The sequence below is a fragment of the Lipophrys pholis genome (genome assembly GCF_963383615.2).
Source record: "Lipophrys pholis genome assembly, chromosome: 14".
Taxonomy (NCBI): Eukaryota; Metazoa; Chordata; class Actinopteri; order Blenniiformes; family Blenniidae; genus Lipophrys; species Lipophrys pholis.
In genome coordinates this window covers 25,152,521-25,170,829 of record NC_137633.1, presented here as the reverse complement: position 1 = coordinate 25,170,829, position 18,309 = coordinate 25,152,521, and the positions used below count along the sequence as shown (strand labels likewise).

The following is an 18,309-nucleotide window of genomic DNA, read 5'->3' as shown; positions in this document are numbered from 1 at the left end:
TCGTCACTGATCGTCACTGATCGTCTCTGATCTTCTCTAATCATCTCTGATCGTCTCTGATCGTCTCTGATCATCACGTCACTGATAGTCTCTGATCTTCTCTGATTGTCTCTGATCATCCCTGATCGTCTCTGATCGTCACTGATCGTCAAATTAAGAAAAGAAGAGGCAACATGATGCCGTCGATCGTCCAGCTCAGTTTTCATCTTCCACTTTAATATCCTTGTAGTTTGTCATGCCTCCACCACTATGTCATTTTCACTGAACACATAATGACCGTCACGTCTCTGATCTTCTCTGACCGTCTCTGACCGTTTTTGACCGTCTCTGATCGTCTCTGATCGTCTCTGATCGTTACGTCTCTGATCGTCACGTTTCTGATCGTCTCGTCTCTGATCATCTCAGATCGCCTCGTCTCTAAATGTCACTGATCGTCTCTGATCATCACATCACTGATCGTCTCTGATCGTCTCTGATCGTCACGTCACTGATCATCATTGATCGTCTCTGATCATCTCGATTGGACTTTCATTCTCCTGCAGGCCTGTTCGGACCATCCCACAGAAACCAGCTGCATATTTTACCCCCTGTTATAAACACACTGGACTTCCTGAATTTTCACATTAAAATAAGTGTCCATCCATCCATCTATCCTTGAATAGATTGATGTTCAAGTTGAACAAGTTCAACACACAATATTATTAATATTGGTGTTCAAGTTCAATAATCATCATCATCATTATTATCATGCCATCTTTAGCATGATAGCTCGGTTGGTAGAGCGGTCGTCTCCCATTTGGAAGGTTGCAGGTTTGATTCCCATCTCTGCCTGCTTACATGCCAAAGTGTCCTTGGGCAAGACACTGAACGCCAAACTGCCCCCATTGGAGTGACAGCACTTTGCATGGCTGCAGCCTCCAATGGGGTGTGAATGTGTGTGTGAATGTGATGTATCATGTCAAGCGCTTTGGGGCTGTTGTCGGCGAAAAGGCGCTATATAAGTGATTCCATTTACCATTTACATCCTCTCACACACCTGGGATTCCCAAACGGTGGAGGGTGTGGGGTTACCTGATAAAGACTGACACGTCATCACACGAGGCTCTGAGGAAGAAACGTGTCAACCAGGTCAAAAATGTATCCTGCATTCACCTGTCGTCAAAAAAGAATCCATAACATATCTAAAACTTGTGTGTTTCTTCTTGATATAAGAAACCCACTTTGACGAAATCTAAACAAACTTGTCCTTTTTAAAATGAAGTGATCATAAAACTTTGTCAGTGCAATCAGACTTCTTCGGGGGGGGGGGGGGGGGGTTAATGGAAGCCACAGCTCCAGGGAAGAAGCTGTTACTTAGCCTGTTGGTCCAAGTTTTTATATTGTGGAACCGCTTTCCCGATGGAGGGGGGCAAACAGATGGTGTCTGGGGTGGCTCCCTCTGCAGGCATCCAACAGACACTGCATCCAGGCAGAAAGCTCAGCTCCAATGAACTTCTGAGCTTCTTCACAACCCGGGCCAAGGTTTATGCCATTGATGGTGTCGACTCATTCTCTGGCTGTGGGCGGGTCGGGGTGCATCCAGTGCCACATAATGGTTTTCTTGGGGAGGATTGTGGGGGGGTCCTTGATTATTCTTTTCTGTCTTTCCATCTTGCGCTGGAGTCCTAGTTACATAAGTTTAATAGATTGGGTTGAGTAAAAATAATCTTTTTCCTTACCACATGAACCTGGAGGGTTTTTTGGATTGTTAACAGAACAGAGGCATGGTCAGACAAATCCATATTACCATGCTCACACTTTTGTCCTCTAAAACAGTCTCTCCTATAAATTTAAAAATCCCGTATTTCACAAACTTTTGAGTGTGTTGACTTTCCCACAACTTTCAATAACACTCAGCACATCCAACAAATGTTTCCCAATAAAAGCTTTCTAGTAAAGGTGGGATTATCCCCTCTAAGCTGCTGTAATACTGCGATGGTGAAATATTTGTGTTGCTCAGACAGCAAATTGATACACATGGACAAAAGGTAGGAGTAGAACTGAGGACTGAAGGAGTAAACCTGGGTGGTAGGTTGGGTCCACCACTGTCCTACAGATAGAAACATGGATGAATCCATCAGGAGTAAACTCAGTTTGGACTTCATCGGGAGCAACTTACAGAATCCAGCGTGCTTAGATGAGTGGCCACCACAACCCAAACGTGACCCAATGTCACAGCAGAGTTCCTAGAGAGAACTTACACATCCACAGGTAGAACATGCAAGCTCCACACAGGAAGCTGAAACGGATTGTCCTGCTGTGAGGCAGGAGGACCGACAGCTTCACCACCATGACATGTTTAAGCTGCAGTTCATTCCAGGTGTACAGAACGTCCACCGTCTTCTGTCCCATCTGGATTCAGAAATAGAAACTTCCTGCACGCTGGTTTCGGACACACTTTTCCTTTCACATCCCAGTGACACTCGTTGTGTTCGAGACATGATCTTTCAGAGCAGATAAACAGCTGTGTTCATCACACCTTCAGCTAATTCAGCAATTCAACGTAGCTTTACTGCAGGAGGTCACCCTCATCACGGCCTAATGGTGGCGGTAGATCTCGGGGCAATTTCCATTGCAGGAGCTTTCATTGATGGACTTGGGTGAACTTTGGCATGCAGACTGAGCTGCATCTTTGCCACCTCATAACAAAGACACTCTGATCCAGTTTAGTTTGTTTGGACATCTGTTTATTATGAAGAGATTGGCCTCACAGCCATCACTCCTGCTGCGGTGCTCACTGGCATCAGGTTTGGTGTTTATTAGTCACTGCAGACAGGTAGTATAGCACACCATGCTTTGACCTCATCACCGTTCACTTTCTTTCTGATAGACACCCAGACGAGTGGTCATTTAATGACATGATGACTTTACGTGGTCAGAGACTGGTTGTTGGTGGCTGATGGACGTTTGTTTTCTCTGGAGAACCAAAGAGAGACCTGTGGATACGGCAGCCTTTCACTTTTCATGGAATCATCAAGTGATAGGTGTGAAATCTGTCACTTCACAATACGTCAGTACTGTTTGTGTTTTTTCATCAAATTTCTGTGGCCACCTTTATCATCAGTGAGTGTGTTCCAGCATCCCATGGATCGACTTGTACTTCTACTTGGAACCGTGTTTAAATATGAGCACAGCTCAGACCATGTTGACACACAATGCAGTGGTGGAATAGTAAAAGTACAAATAGAAACATTCAGAGTGTCACAGCAGCTGATCAACAAGCTCCAACACCACATCTGTCCTGGTTTGGGTAGAGGTTCAGTCCCTGATTCGAGTAGGGTTAGGGTTTCCACTGTCTTTTTTTTTTTTTCGCCCTTGTCCTGTTCGGCAGCTTGGGCCAACAATATGATGTGATTGAGAGCCTTCGGAGTCAAAACAGATTTTGGTCTTGCAACAGGGAGAGACCTGGAGTCTCCTCCTGTTGCCTTCTCCGTCAGAAGATGGCATGGCTGCCGTACACGACCGGGGGGGAACGCTCAAAGAGAGAGAGAAGAGAAAAGAGAGAAAAAGGTTGAGGGAGGAGGGGGGAGGGGGGAGGGGGATAACATACAATATCCTTGTTGTGCTACATATATTATTTGCAGTTATCACACTGATCCAAATATTTTCCAACTGTTTTTGGATTAAACCAGCCTGAGCTGCTCTATCTAGACAGTAAAATGATTTCTTAGATTAACCAGCCTGAGCAGCTCTATCTAGACAGCAACGTGAAGCAGGAACATGAATTAACAAAGAGGCGACAACAAAAGAGGAACATGACCTCCAAAGTTTGAGCAAATGATGATAGAGAACAAGCAACTAGAAGCACCTTTCGTGAGGAGTGGAAGTCTGTGTGTGTGTGTGTGTGTGTGTGTGTGTGTGTGTGTGTGTGTGTGTGTGTGTGTGTGTGTGTGTGTGTGTGTGTGTGTGTGTGTGTGTGTGTGTGTGTGTGTGTGTGCGTGTGGTTTGTCCACTGGGTGGGACCGGAACTGCTGTGGGGGGACCCGTGGCGAGACCCCGGGGTCCGAGGCCATCGGGCCCGGACACCGCCACCCCGGCAGACGGAAGCCCCCCAGGCCCGGGGAGACCCCAGCGAACCACCCCAGAGAGCCACGTCCCCGCCCAAAAAGCACCCGACGGAAAATGCAGAGAGGAATCCCCCCCAGGAAAGAGGGGCCCACAAGAGAAGGATAAAGGGCACAGGGCCCCAGGCCCCGACCCAAGCCGCCAAGCCGAGAAAAGGCCGGAGCAGGGCCCCCGGGCCGAGCGGGTCGAGAGCCCCCCCAACCCCGGCGGCGAGTCCCGCCGCACCCCCGGGAACAGGCCCACCCACCGCCCCCCCCAACCCGGCAAGGCAGAGACGGCCCCAGCCGCCGCGCCCCGGACCAGCCCCGCCCCCAGACCCAGGAAAGCGAAGGCCGGCGCAGGCCCCGGTCGGAGGACAGTCAACTCTACACCCCCAGGAGCCTCATATCCCACCCGCCCCATGACCCTCCCCCCGGGTTTTATTTGAAATACCCAACCCCTGACCCACCCCCCACAGACACCCACCCCTGACGCAGACGCAGACGCACACACACACACACACACACACACACACACACACACACACTCGGGACGGTGGGGGAGTGATGACTCTCGCCCCCCCAGGCCGCCGGCCGGGCCCCCACCCGGCCACCGCGGTGTCCCAACCTCCACTAATCCAACAGCAAATGGAGAAGGCGCACCGCGCCCCAGCCCCCCCACGAGCGCCACGCCCGAGGGAGCGCGCCCCCCACATCCCAGCCGCACTCACCCCGGGCCGGGGCGGGACCCCAGCAGGAGGTGCTGGGGGGAGCCACGTCTCCCGCCCTTCCCCTGCCCTATATGTGTGTTGGATGTATGTAAGGGTGTGTCTTTGTGTTTTGAAGAGGTGGATGCAATGTGTGTGTCTATGGTGCGGTTTAAAATTGGGGGGTAGCGGGGCCCGGGCGTTCTACCGCTGACAAGCGGCAGAACCCCGAAAGCGGCTTACCCCCTCAAGACCCTGCGTGACTAAGTGTGGTTAAAATTGTGGGTGGTGCAAAGTCGGGGGAGGACCCAGACCGCAGTTAAGTAGCCCGGACCCCCCACCTAGGCACCGCCCCACTGTTCCCTATTGTGGAGTAATATAAGGTGAGGTAAGGCAGGGAGGGTTCTGAGGGAGGGGGTCCCCCCGTCGCTAGGACCTTGGCCCAGCTCGACCCCCCGCGCTGCCCCACCCCACCCCCGAGCGGCCGGCCTAGGACCCGGGGAGCCACACCCCCCCCAAAAAGGCGCCGTAAGGGGACCCGGGCAGGGAGCCCCCACCCCACCCAACGGCCAGACAGCAGAGTCTGAGACCCGCAGGGCCCAGTGCGAGCCCAGCCGGAGGCCAGTGGTCAGGGCACCCCCCCTCATTCGCCCACACAGCCTCACCCCCCAACACACACACACACACACACACACACACACACACCAGGCCCTGGAGGTCACTCTCAGTCAACCGTCCATCCAGAACCCGGAGCCCCCCCGTCCCCCGCTCCCCCCAATCCAGGAATGAGGCAGACCCGGAGCGCGGCAGCAGGGGCCAACCCGCCCCACCGGGGGAGGGGGCCAGAGGGAGGACCCACCCCCAGCGCCGCAGCGGGCACCCCCGCCGGAAAGGGGGAGGCCCCGCACCCCCAGGGCCCGGACGACCCGCCCCCAACCCCCCCCAGCCGACAGCCAAGCCGGGGCCCGACGCCCAGCCCCCCCACCCCACCCCAGCGGGCCCAACCCCCGCCCAGGGCAGAGCCCCCCCCACACCCCCGCCCAGGACTCCCCAGGCCAGGCCGCAGCCCCCCAGCATAGACGCTAGGACCCCCCGAGCCCACAGAGCCACCAACCACCAAAGCCACGACGCCCCAACCACCGACGGTCCCCAGAGCCCCGGGGTGGAGCCACCACCCCCCCACAGGGCTACATGGTGTATTTAATTATTGGAGACCATGTGGACTCAAATTGTGTCAAATGATTTTTCCTACAAGCAGACATTCTCTCCAATGTGATGTGGTCTAGAAGTAAGTTTTTAAATAACTTTATATTCAGATTACTTTTGGATTTCCAGTTCATGAGGATCGCCTTTTTTGCGACGCTTAGGGAAACCAGGAGCATGCAGGACTCATTTTTTTCTCTTTTAATTTCTGTGAGATCTCCTAACAAGCAAAGTGAAGGTAAGACCGGAATTGGGTAGCCCAGGCATAACGATAAGTCTTCACAAATCTTTTGCCAGAACGTTTGGACTGGCGTACACAGCCAAAGTGCGTGTAAATAGGTATCGGGGAGATCACCTGTGCAGTTTGAACATATGTTAGTGGGAGTGAGCCCCATCTTGAACATCCTTTGTCCTGTGTAATGAACTCTATGAAGGACCTTGTATTGTATGAGCTGTATATTGGGGTTTTTGCTCATTTTGAATGTATTTGTACAGATTTCTGACCAAAACGTTGGGTCTCTGTTGATGTTGAGATCTTCTTCCCATTTGAAGGTGGGAAGGGATATTGAGATATTTGAACCTGACAGGATTGAGATAATTTTAGAAAGAGGTTTAGGAGCTGAGATCTTCAGGAGATTTGTCACTGTCTGAGGTAAGTTCAGGTTAGTCTGTTCTAGTTTGAACTTAGTTTGTATTATTGACTTAAGCTGAAGATATTCCAGATAGTTGCTTTGACTGATGCCATATGTTTCTATTAGCTCATTAAATGGAATAAAAGAGTTATTGGAGATAAGTTGTTCTAAGTGTCTTATTCCTTTATTTTGCCATCTTGGGAAGTTTATTGGTTTCTTTCTTTGCAGGATGTCGGGATTGTTCCAGATGGGTGTGAGTTTGCAGGGAATGAGTGAAGATCCATTTATTTTAAGAAATTCCCACCAAGCTGTCAGCGATGTGTTTATATTGATGCTTTTAAAGCAGCTGTGCTTTTTAATGACAGGACTGAAGAAGGGAAGATCTCTGACTTGGAGATCTTCACAGAATGTTTTTTCAACGTCTAGCCAGCCTTCATCTAAGGGTTTCTGATTGATCCATTTTACAACATAAAGTACTTTATTGGCCAGATAATAATTATAAAAATTTGGGAGTTCTAAGCCACCTTGGTCCTTGGTGTTCTGTAGTGTTTTTAAACTTATACGTGATGGTTTATTTTTCCATAAGAATTTTGAGACATGAGAATCAAGAGTGTTAAACCAGGTTTTTGGTGGTTTTGCTGGGATCATTGAGAAGATGTAGTTAATTTTAGGCAAGACCATCATTTTGATTGTTGCTACTCTCCCCATAAGTGAAATTGGGAGTGTCCTCCATCGAATGAGGTCCTCCTCTATTGCTTTAATAAGGGGAGTGTCGTTTAAGTGTACCAAGTCTGAGAGTTTGCCTGAAACGTTAATGCCGAGATATTTGATGTTCCCTGGTTTTAGTGGGGTGTTCGGTGTGTGCTGAAATGTAGAGTTGATAGGCAAGACGACTGATTTGTTCCAATTTATAGAATATTCTGAGATTGAGGAGAATCTATCTATTAACCCTATTGTTTCTGGAAGAGAGGTCTGTGCGTTTTGCAGGAAAATTAGCACATCATCTGCATAAAGACATATTTTATGTGTTACATTTGCTGTTCGTATTCCTTTTATGTTATTATTCTGTCTGATGGCTGCTGCTAGTGGTTCGATAAAGATTGCAAAGAGAGATGGTGAGAGTGGACACCCCTGTCGGGTGCCTCTCTCAAGATTGAACCTTGAGGACATTTGGTCATTGGTTTTAACACAGGCACTGGGTGAGGTATACAGTATTTTTATCCAGGAGAGGTAATTTTCTCTAAATCCAAATTTCCGTAGTGTAGCAAGTAGAAATTTCCAATTTACCCTATCAAAGGCTTTTTCTGCATCTAAGGAGGTGATAATGGCTTTTTGTTTATTGTGGTGGCAGTGGTCTATAAGATTAATTAATCTACGTGTATTGTTAGTGGAGTGTCGTCCTTTAATAAACCCAGTTTGATCTGGGTGTATGATGTGGGGTGTGATTTTTTCCAGTCTACTTGCTAATGTTTTACTAATTATTCTAAGATCTACATTGATTAGTGATATCGGCCGATAGCTAGATGGTAGTGTGGGATCTTTATCCGGTTTTAGAAGAAGACTAATATTTGCACAGTTCATCTGTTGGGGGAGAGTTGAAGATTCTTTAATTTCCTCAATTATTCTGAAAAAAATAGGTGAGAGTAAAGACCATAATTCTTTGTAAAATTCAGTGGGGTATCCATCAGGTCCTGGAGCTTTACCATCAGGCATGTGCTGGAGAGCTTCCTGCAGTTCTTCAATTGAGATGGAAGCTTCTAGACCTTGGATCTGTTCTTCTTTTAATTTTGGTAGGTCAACTGTGCTCAGAAAGCTCTCTATTTCAGATTGTGAAGGGTCAATTTGTGAAGAGTAAAGTTTTTTGTAGAATTCTCTGAAGGTATGGTTTATTTCTTGTGGGTTAAAGGTGATTTTACCATTTTGAGTTTGGACTGAGGGGATCGTACATTTTTCTTTATTTCGTTTTAACTGATTGGCTAAAAGTTTGCTGGATTTATTACCATGTTCAAAGTTCTCCCAGCGTAGTCTCTGCAGTTGAAATTGTGTTTTATGTTCGATTATTTTGTTTAACTCTATTTTCAATTTTCTTAGTTCCATTAATAGGCTGTCGTCTTTGCAGGCAGCATGAGCTGTCTCCATTGTTTTGATTTTATCTTCCAGTTCTTTCTCCTTTATTTTTTCCCTTTTGGTCTTGTATGAGGAATAAGAAATGATTTTACCTCTCATGACAACTTTAGCCATCTCCCAGAGGACACAGGGAGAGACACCAGGCAGGTCATTTGTTTCTAAAAAATTTGACCATTGTTTTTTAAAGAATGTGCGGAAGTCTGGATCCTTAAGCAGTGACGTGTTAAATCTCCACTGTCTAATAGGAGGGGTGATTGTTCTATTAGTAACTGTCATAGTGACAGGTGCATGGTCACTGATAGTAATGGGGTGAATCTGTGTGTCCAGGATGTCTTTAATCACTGATTTACTCACCAGAAAGTAATCTAAGCGCGAATAGGATTGGTGCACTGCTGAGTAGAAGGTGTACTCTTTAAGGGTGGGATGAGAGGTGCGCCAGGCGTCGCAAAGACCATAGTCACTCATGTACTGCTGGACTATGTCTGTAGATTCCCAGTGTCGGGTGTTTGCTGCTTTACTAACTCTGTCTACTTGTGGATTGAGGGCGATGTTGAGGTCTCCTCCCACTATCAGTGTTTTATCAGGGTTTCCACTGTCAGAGACGGACAGAGAGAGACAGAGAGAGAGACCAGGAGCTCTGGAGAAACCAGTTTTCAAAAGCCTCTTTTCCACCAAGAAGAACCAGGTTCTAGTTCAGGGCCGGGACTTTGGCCGGGGCTTAATTAGTTAATTAGTACAGAGCGGTGACGTTCCGCGTGAAAGAGTCTGCATGGAGGGGCTCATCAAGTATAAAACAGCCTTTACACCGGAGCACATGAAACATTATGACGAGGTCAGGAAGACAGAAAAGTCACTTTTAGGGCAGATTTGGGAGAAACAGAGGCGCTCGAAACAACACAGATACAGGCGGACGTAGAATCTGGCGGCATGAAGCTCATTAACCCATAAAAATCCCTAAATTACACGGTTCATTGAATAAGCCCCGGGATTCAAAGCTTGTGAAAAAAGCAGCAACTTATAGTCCGGAAATGATGGTAATAATTAGTAAATGTCCTAGATCATGTTGCTTCAGTGTTTGTGGGAAAGGATGGTTTAGAAATTCACCTCATCCCCTCTGAGCACGCTGCTCCACACTTCTGTCAGGAGCTCGACATGTTTACAAGTTCTTAAACTTTGAAACTGCTCTCAGGCTCTGGGTTTGCACTCTGGTTAGTGATTTGTTTCTTCTCGTCTGCAGATACTTGAATGAGCATTGCCGTAATGTAGTCATGTCTAAAGTTTCCTCTGACTAAAGCCCAGAATGAGAATGGATGAGAGCGTGGATAAGAATATAGCTGGATGCACTGTGACATTCTGCTTCCCCTCATTTCACCCTCCAGCCATCATAAAGTTAAAAGAGGAGGTGAGCATGATGGAGGGAATGATGATCCTGATACTCATCATCAAACGATCAAACGAGGCTGTTTACGCAGCGTAATGGTTGAGCTGAGAGCCACAGGGTGATGGAAACCTCTGCTCAGGCTCTGGAGCCACAGGTTTTCTGTTTCCAGGCACTTGAGCACTAGATACACAGATCACTGGTGAGGTTTTAGAGACGACAGACAGCCATTGCTTTATGACCTCAGGCTCAGAGTGAGATCGATGCCAGCCGGGCAGGAGAAGGCATTCACCAGCCTTCCCTGGTGGCTACATGAAACAGCCAGACCCCCTCCGGGGCTGTGGGGTCTTCTCAGAGGAGGACAAGCATCACTGGATTTTAATAGGTTCTGGGATTGGCAGGGGGATGGTGAACTGCTTCCTCAAGCGCCCCAACAAACCTCAGCCAACACTCCAACAGTTATGAGAAATGACAACAACTCTGCACCTCACAGCGGCGCAGTGGTTCACACCCCCTCCTCCTTTTGAGAAAGTCCACAGTTCAAGTCCCGGGTGGGTTGAGGAGATTTTCTGTGCAGTGTTTCCATCAGACCTGGACCAGCACACAGTCAGAGAAGTGACCTGATCTGATCTACTTTCCCCAGAGGACTCAGGGCCGGACAGAGCCATCAAGTCCTCGGCTGTCCTGACGGGACCAATATGAAGGAATACGTCCTAGTTCTCCTCTCCACATGTCTTTATTGATTGGCTTCTAGCAACAACCTGGGAAGCGTGTGAATGGTGGCAGAGTGAAGCACTCTGAAAATAAGACTCCTGCTTTGAACTGTTTTACTGTTTGTACCTCTCCAGGGCTGCAGCTGAAATAATGAGGCTGCACATCACAGGAAGTCATCCAAGCAAAACCTCCTCTGAAGGCAGCGACAATGAAACAGCTAATATGGCTGTGCATATAGTGAAATGTTCCCACTTCTCTAACATGGCCTCCCTCCAAACACAGTTCACAGGGCGACTGCATCGCCTCACTGTTCTCCATCATGCCGTCCTGGAGCTCCTGGCCAAGGAGCTGCTGTGAGGCATGAGTGCAAACACATGAAACAGTTCCTGTGTTTTTTCAAACAAGCGTGTTCACAGACGGTGTCCTTCCGATCAGTGGTGAGATACTGCAAGATTTGGTATCGATCCGATACCAAGTAAACACGGGGCCAATATGGCCGATACTGATATATTGATATGATACAGATACGATTCTGATACGATACCGATATTTTTTAATATTGAAGCTTAATGCATCATCAAAGTGCTAAATCTCGGTGGATCTTCCTGACCTTCAAGGGTTTTTATGACTTTTCCTTTGATTTATTAAACCTAAAAGAGAATTTGGGAAAACTTTTTTGGTAAACAGAAAATACTTTTACATAATCAAAAGTGTTGTTCAAACAACAGTAACAACAGAATTGTCTCCCACACATTGTGATGTCTGGATTTTTATCTTAAATAGACAAAGTGTTCAAAAGCACAGCATACTATTCCAGGTATGTTCAGGCTGGAGCAGAAGGCATGCAGGAGGGAAACTGAAACTAAGAATCAATCTCATTGCACTGGTATCATTGGATATCAATACCTACCAACGTAGGTATTGCTATTATTGATATTTGCATTGATCCGCCCCCCCACTACTTCCTATATTCAGGCGTGGTGTGCTTAACCTCTTTGTGTTTGTCCTTCAGTTGTAAAATAAGCCGGTTTCTGCCAGCAGTGTGTCTCTGTGTGCTGGATCAGAAGCATCGGGCTGATCGAGGGAGAGACGATCAATCAACAAATCACTGTTGGAGGAAATGTTCCCACAGACTATGCTGCTCACTTCGGTGGCTTTCAAGTGGAGCAAATAACATGCTTCATACTGCACATTACTGTGATTTTCCTTCACATTTCCACATCAGAGAATGATTACACAGCTGAATTATTAAAGCAGTTTAAATTTCAAACATGTTGCTCCAAACTGACTGATTGAAGCTGATCACTATATTTAGTGTTTTTATCTGAAATCTAAAGTACATATATTCCAGCTGCACAAACTCTTTGTTTATGCAAATGGATATTTTCATAGAGTTGACTTTCTCTGAGGGGTCCAGCTCAGTGAGTCTAAAGTGGATTAATCAATTCAAAAATACTTTAAAAGGCTTTTTTCTGCCATCTGTGAGGAAAAACTCCAGTGAGAAGCATTACTACAGGGGATTACAGTTCTCTGTGGAGAGTTCTCAGAGGAAAACCTCACATGGAAATGGGAGGACTGGGTAAACATGGCGTGTCAAACATGTGACCCACCAGTCAAATCTGGCCTGTGAGCTGCAGGAGTCAAAGTCACAATGAAGAAATCAGTAACAAAAGTCGGTGCAGTTCCTAGTTTGTCCACTGGGGGCAATGTGTTGTAAGAATACAGCTTGTAAATGTCTGAGGCAGCAGTGACAGCGAGCTCGCTTGTTGCTAGTGAAGTAGCATTAGCGTTCCTGCTAAACCAGTTGAGCTTGTGATGCTTGTAGACCTTTATCCATGTCGGTCTGAAGGAAAACACATTCAAAGAACTTATCAAGTGTCCCATTCCTTAAAAAACACAAATCATCAAATCCATGAACTGTAAACATGTTTATGTTGTAAAACACACACACACACACACACACACACACACACACACACACACACACACACACACACACGCACACACACACACACACACACACACACACACACACAGCGGCTCCTCCCTCTGTGAGGAGAGAGGCGATCTGCCGTTAACGTGCATCAGGTGAGCTGCACCCACCTCCCTCCTCAAACTCCATAATGTTTGAACTTTTTGTACTTTTTTTTTTTTTTAAATGGATATTTCCCCCTCTCCATTTAAAAAAATATCTTCATTGACACAGACTCGCATATCCACCTGGTTCAGATCTTCAATGAGCAGCAAAACCTGCAGGGGGCAGTGTAGCGAGAAGCATGAAGCCATAATCAGAATTCTGGAAAAACACACAACGTCATGAATTGTGATTTAAATATCCACCTCCCTGCCCGGTTAGCTCAGTTGGTAGAGCATGAGACTCTCAATCTCAAGGTAGAGGGTTCATCTCCCACGCCGGGCGCCACCTTCCTGTGGGCTCACCACCTGCAGGAAGGTTCTTAATGGATGCAATGTGATCTGGGTGACGGTGCTCAGACTGCCACACCCGGAAACAGATAAGAAGGAGAAAATGGATGGATGGATTGAGATCCACCTCCCCTCCTTTAGAAGCAACCAGTGACACAGGTTTTTCAGATCTCCACTGTGGCTGGAGTTTTTATGAATCATTGTTTGTCGTGAGTCGGAGCTGGTTGATGTGTAAATGCGCAGCTTTAATGCAGAGAAATATCATTTTTTTCAAATACACGTACATGTAAATGTGGCCTCAGTTTGCAAGACAGTATCGACTCCTGAGTCCCGTTAAATAGAGCTTTGACCTGAAAAGGGTGAAGCTGCTGTGACCCTGCTATTGGCTGTGATAGGACTGGACTCACACCAGCCAGTCCAACAAACAATTTTAATCTTCAAACTGGACCAAATCAAAGTTTTACATGTGACGGAGTAACCCATCAATGCTCCTCATTCTCTTGGCAGGAACTGCTGGTGGACAAAGTATCCTGTGTGTCTCTTCTCCGTCCTCACTGACCTCCTGCTGTTTTCTGTGTGTTCAGGTCACAAGGTGAACGACGGGCTGTGGCACACGGTGAGTGTGGACACCAGAAGCCTGCAGATCAGCCTGACTCTGGACAACGAGCCGCCCTCCACCATCGAGCAGTGGGAGCAGCTGGGCGCTGGAGGCAGCTTCTCCTTTGGAGGTCAGTGGTTGTTTCAGGACACCAGACTCACTGTGAGTTCAGCTTGTCAAAGGTTTCCTGTGTGTGGTCTGCTCCCAGGATGCTCCTCCACAGGCTGCCACAATCCCACCCAGGCCTTCCAGGGCTGCATGCGTCTCATCACCGTCAACGGCCAGCCGGTCAACCTCAATCACGTCCAGCAAGGGCTGCTGGGAAACTCCCACCAGATCCAGTTTGACACCTGCAACATAAGAGACAGGTAAACACTCTACAGACCCACAAGCTCTCCCAGCCGTTCAAGCTGCAAGGCAGGGGTGCAGAACCCTCCACAAAATGAAACCACAGCCACTCTCGTTCCCACCATCAGCCCCTGCAGGTGTCTTCAGGTGTAGTGGTGATGAGCATGAGCATCATTTAGCCAGCTACAGCGTGCGACTGGGAGGTGAGTCAGTAACTACTTCAAAAAGTGCCTTTTCCTTTCATTCTCTTGGAGTGTTTCTGGAGCGATACGGGGGATTGCAGTGGCCTGCTCTCGACAGCTCACAAAGAAACACTTCTTCAAATGTTTGAGCCAAAAAGTATTTCAAAATGTTTCATGGGGTGTGTGTCATCACATTCTGGATTCGAGAGGTTTGATTCACTCACAAGTTAGACAAGTGCAACATGTTTGCTCAATAGATTAACGGGTTAAAACACCAAGGGAGAATAAAGACCGGAGAATTCTTCATCCATGTTGACAAAATGTCCGACACACACAGCACAAGTGTGTGTGCAGGTTTTTCTGTACTGTGCCACCAGGCAAAGGGCAGCAGCAGTTCAAGTCTCTTGACCTTCCCTGGTTGTGTCTGAAGCGTTTCATTGTCATGTCTTCATGTATTCAATCATTTGACTGGGACACAGAATATTAATCCACACAGCCAGTTCTGGAGATATGCCAGATTAGTCTCAGAGCTCATTTCCATCTGCAGTCCCACCAGATAGAGCCATTCCACCGAACACAAATATACATAAGTACTATGGTACATATACGATATAACACACCAGAAAACACACCGTATTGCAAAACAAAAGAAACCAGGACTACGTCATCTCTAAAGTGCCTTGTCACACATTCTAGATACTTCCCATACACTCCCCCCTCCCCCTTACATCCATACACTCCTCCCCCCTTACACCCACACGTCTGTGAAGCAGCGTTTTAACTTCAACAGCACAGTTTATTTGCTTTCAGAAACACATTTCTCTGTTTCAGTAATAGAAGAGAAGGTCTTTGTCCGAGCGCCATGCTGGTTGGTTTTAACTGCAAGAGCTGACAGCTCTGAGTGATGCGTTCAGGTGCATCACGTCAGCCTGCACTCCGACATTTTAACGAGCTGCGGCGCTCGTACAGTAGTGATGTTACAAGCTAAATATGATTAAAATATGACTGATACTTATTAGTGAGCTGGAACACATGAGCAGCACACGGCAGAGCAGAAGTTTCAGCAGAGCAGCTCTGACACAGTTCAGCCAGGACGGTTGGAACAGCTGAAACTCGTTTGTTCAGCCAGAAGGAGCTGAAGAAGAAATGATTCATTTTGTTCAGCAGGACCTTCATGCTGAACTTTCTTCTTCTTCTTGTTATGGAGGGCTCTGGGGGCTTTTCCACTGGAAAGAACCAGGTTCTAGTTCTGGTCCAGGGCCAGACTTAGTGCCAGTTCTTTGTCTTTCTACTGCCAAAGCCCCGGCCAAACAGGGGCTAAACTGGTGCTTCGCTGGCCCCACTTCGTTGCTGGACCAGAGAGGAGCCAGACTAGGACCCGATGCGTCATCGGGTGGGGGCGGAGTTATTGCTATCTACAAGGAGGAAGCGAGGCTGTACCCAGAGCCCCAGAGTGGTTATAGAGAAAAACATAAAAAAAAATACGCGTGGGAACGATATAATAAGTCGCTTCCTCAAGTTAATAATACGAGGGAACGAGATTATTTAATCCGCGTTCGCGGCGCCGCGTCTCTCGAGATGCTGCAGAGCTCCTCCTGTCAGTCAGCTACGTCAGATATAATTTATAAACATAAATGTCGTATAAACATGATTATAACTAACGTCACGTCCAGGTCTTGTTTCACGTTCTGACCGCCGGCTGAGGAGCTGCAGCCGCTGAGCAATGCAGTGTGAGGCTGCAGGGGGCGCTCTGCTCCGCTACGAGACGCTCCAATATTATTTTCTAACCCACACAACTACTTTATAGTGAATACTTTTGGTTCCTCAGCAACTAAAAAACAAACTACATACTACTGTAAATGAAAGCTTGGATTTTATAGGTATAAAATGAGCCTTTTAACGGCTTCATGTGAAAGAGAATTTTAATCAGAGTGTTTACGTAGGTTGCCATTGGAAACAGCTTTTAAAGCAGCATTCTATCATTCTACACCTCCATTCCTCCATGTTGAAGCTTTTGATTCAGACACGTCCAGAAATAAAGTGAAAGGAGCAGAAATTCACTATGGAATGCCCAAATGTTGAAAGATAAGCCCAAAACTCATACATAAGTTGTTTTATTTCCCCCTCTATGTCCACTCCGGGGCTCCGGACTAAAACAAGACGGACGTGAAAAAACACCAATAGAGACAAGAAGAGACGTAATGTTTTCTGGCTCTTTGGTGCATCTGAGGTTCTGGTCAGACTAGATGGAGCGACCCGGACTAAACCGATGAATATAGTCCGTCTCCTGGTTCCTGGATGAGCGCTGTCAGTGCTAAATTGGTGAACCGGGTTCTAGTTCAGGGCCGGTGCCAGAGCCAGTTCTTAAATGAGCACCGCCAAAGAACCGATTCTTTTTCCACCGTTAACGGAGCCAGTGAGAGCTACGTCACTGTGTCACTCCAAAACGTGATACGTCACTGATTTCACTGATTTCACCAATTTAGCACCGACAGCACTCATCCAGGAACCAGGAGACGGACTATATTCATTGGTTTAGTCCGGGTCGCTCCATCTAGTCTGGCCTGAACCTCAGATGCACCAAAGAGCCAGAAAATATTACGTCTCTTCGTGTCTCTATTGGTGTTTTTTCACGTCCGTCTTGTTTTAGTCCGGAGCCCCGGAGTGGACATAGAGGGAAAGAAATAATTTCATAATAATTTTCAACATTTCAGCATTACATTGTGAATTTCTGCTCCTTTCACTTTATTTCTGGACGTGTCTGAATCAAATGCTTCAACATCGGAGAAGAATGGAGGTGAAGAATGATAGAACGAAGCTCTGAAAACGGTTTCCAATGGTCACCTACGTAAACACTCTGATTAAAGTTCTCTTTCACATGAAGCCATTAAAAGGCTCATTTTATGCCTGTAAAATCCAAGCTTTGATTTACAGTAGTATGTATTTTATTTTTGAGTTTCTGAGGAACCAAAAGTATTTATTATAAAGAAGTTCTGTGGTTTATAAAATGATATCGGAGCGTCTCGGAGCGGAGCACCCCCTGCTGCCTCACACTGCATTGCTCAGCGGCTGCAGCGCCTCAGCCGGCGGTCAGAATGTGAAACAAGACCTGGATGTGACGTTAGTTATAATAATGTCACCATGAAAAATAAACGACAAAGGAAAACTGCTTCTAAATTATATCCGACGTAGCTGACTGACAGGAGGAGCTCTGCAGAGCTCTGCAGAGCTCTCGAGAGCGAACGCGAATTAAATAATCCCGTCCCCTCGCGTATTTTTATTTTTTTCTCTATAACCACTCTGGGGCTCCGTGTTCGCTGTAGTTTTCAGAAAGCCGGTACAGCCTCGCTTCCGCCTTGTAGGTAGCGATACCTCCAGAGATAACTCCAGAGATAACTCCAGAGATAACTCCAGAGATAACTCCAGAGATAACTCCGCCCCCAGCTGATGACGCGTCGGGTCCCAGTCTGGCTCCTCTCTGGTCCAGCAATGAACTGGGGCCAGCGTAGCACCAGTTTAGCCCCTGTTTGGCCGGGGCTTTGGTAGTGGAAAGAAAAAGAACTGGTGCTAAGGCTGGCCCTGGACCAGAACTAGAACCTGGTTCTTTCCGGTGGAAAAGCCCCCAAAGTGAAGCAGTACTCCATACTGAAGCAGTACGCCACACTGAGAAGTAGTACTCCATACTGAAGCAGTATGCCACACTGAGAAGTAGTACTCCATATGGGAGGATACTGTGAAGCAGTAGTCCATACTGTGAAGCAGTAGTCCATGTGGGAGAATGTCCGTCTAGTGGAAGAAGGACTTTGCTGCCTCCAATGTGATGAAAGGTCGGATTAGTTTGAAGTCTTGTAGGATTAATTGAATTGTATTTGTGAAACTGTGATTCTGTAGTTTACCTTGAGACCTGGGCTGCG

At 47.2% G+C, this 18,309-nt stretch overlaps 1 protein-coding gene across 1 annotated transcript in view; it reads left to right on the top strand.

Moving 5' to 3' along the window:
- LOC308119737 (contactin-associated protein-like 5) overlaps window positions 1-18,309 on the top strand; it is a gene marked incomplete at its 3' end in the record, with an annotated part of 169,874 nt that overhangs the window by 88,851 nt on the left and 62,714 nt on the right. The window contains exons 9-10 of the mRNA XM_080479887.1: window positions 13,852-13,995; window positions 14,038-14,233. Of these exons, the coding sequence (XP_080336013.1) occupies window positions 13,852-13,995; window positions 14,038-14,233 (340 nt within the window). The remainder of the gene's footprint in view (window positions 1-13,851; window positions 13,996-14,037; window positions 14,234-18,309) is intronic.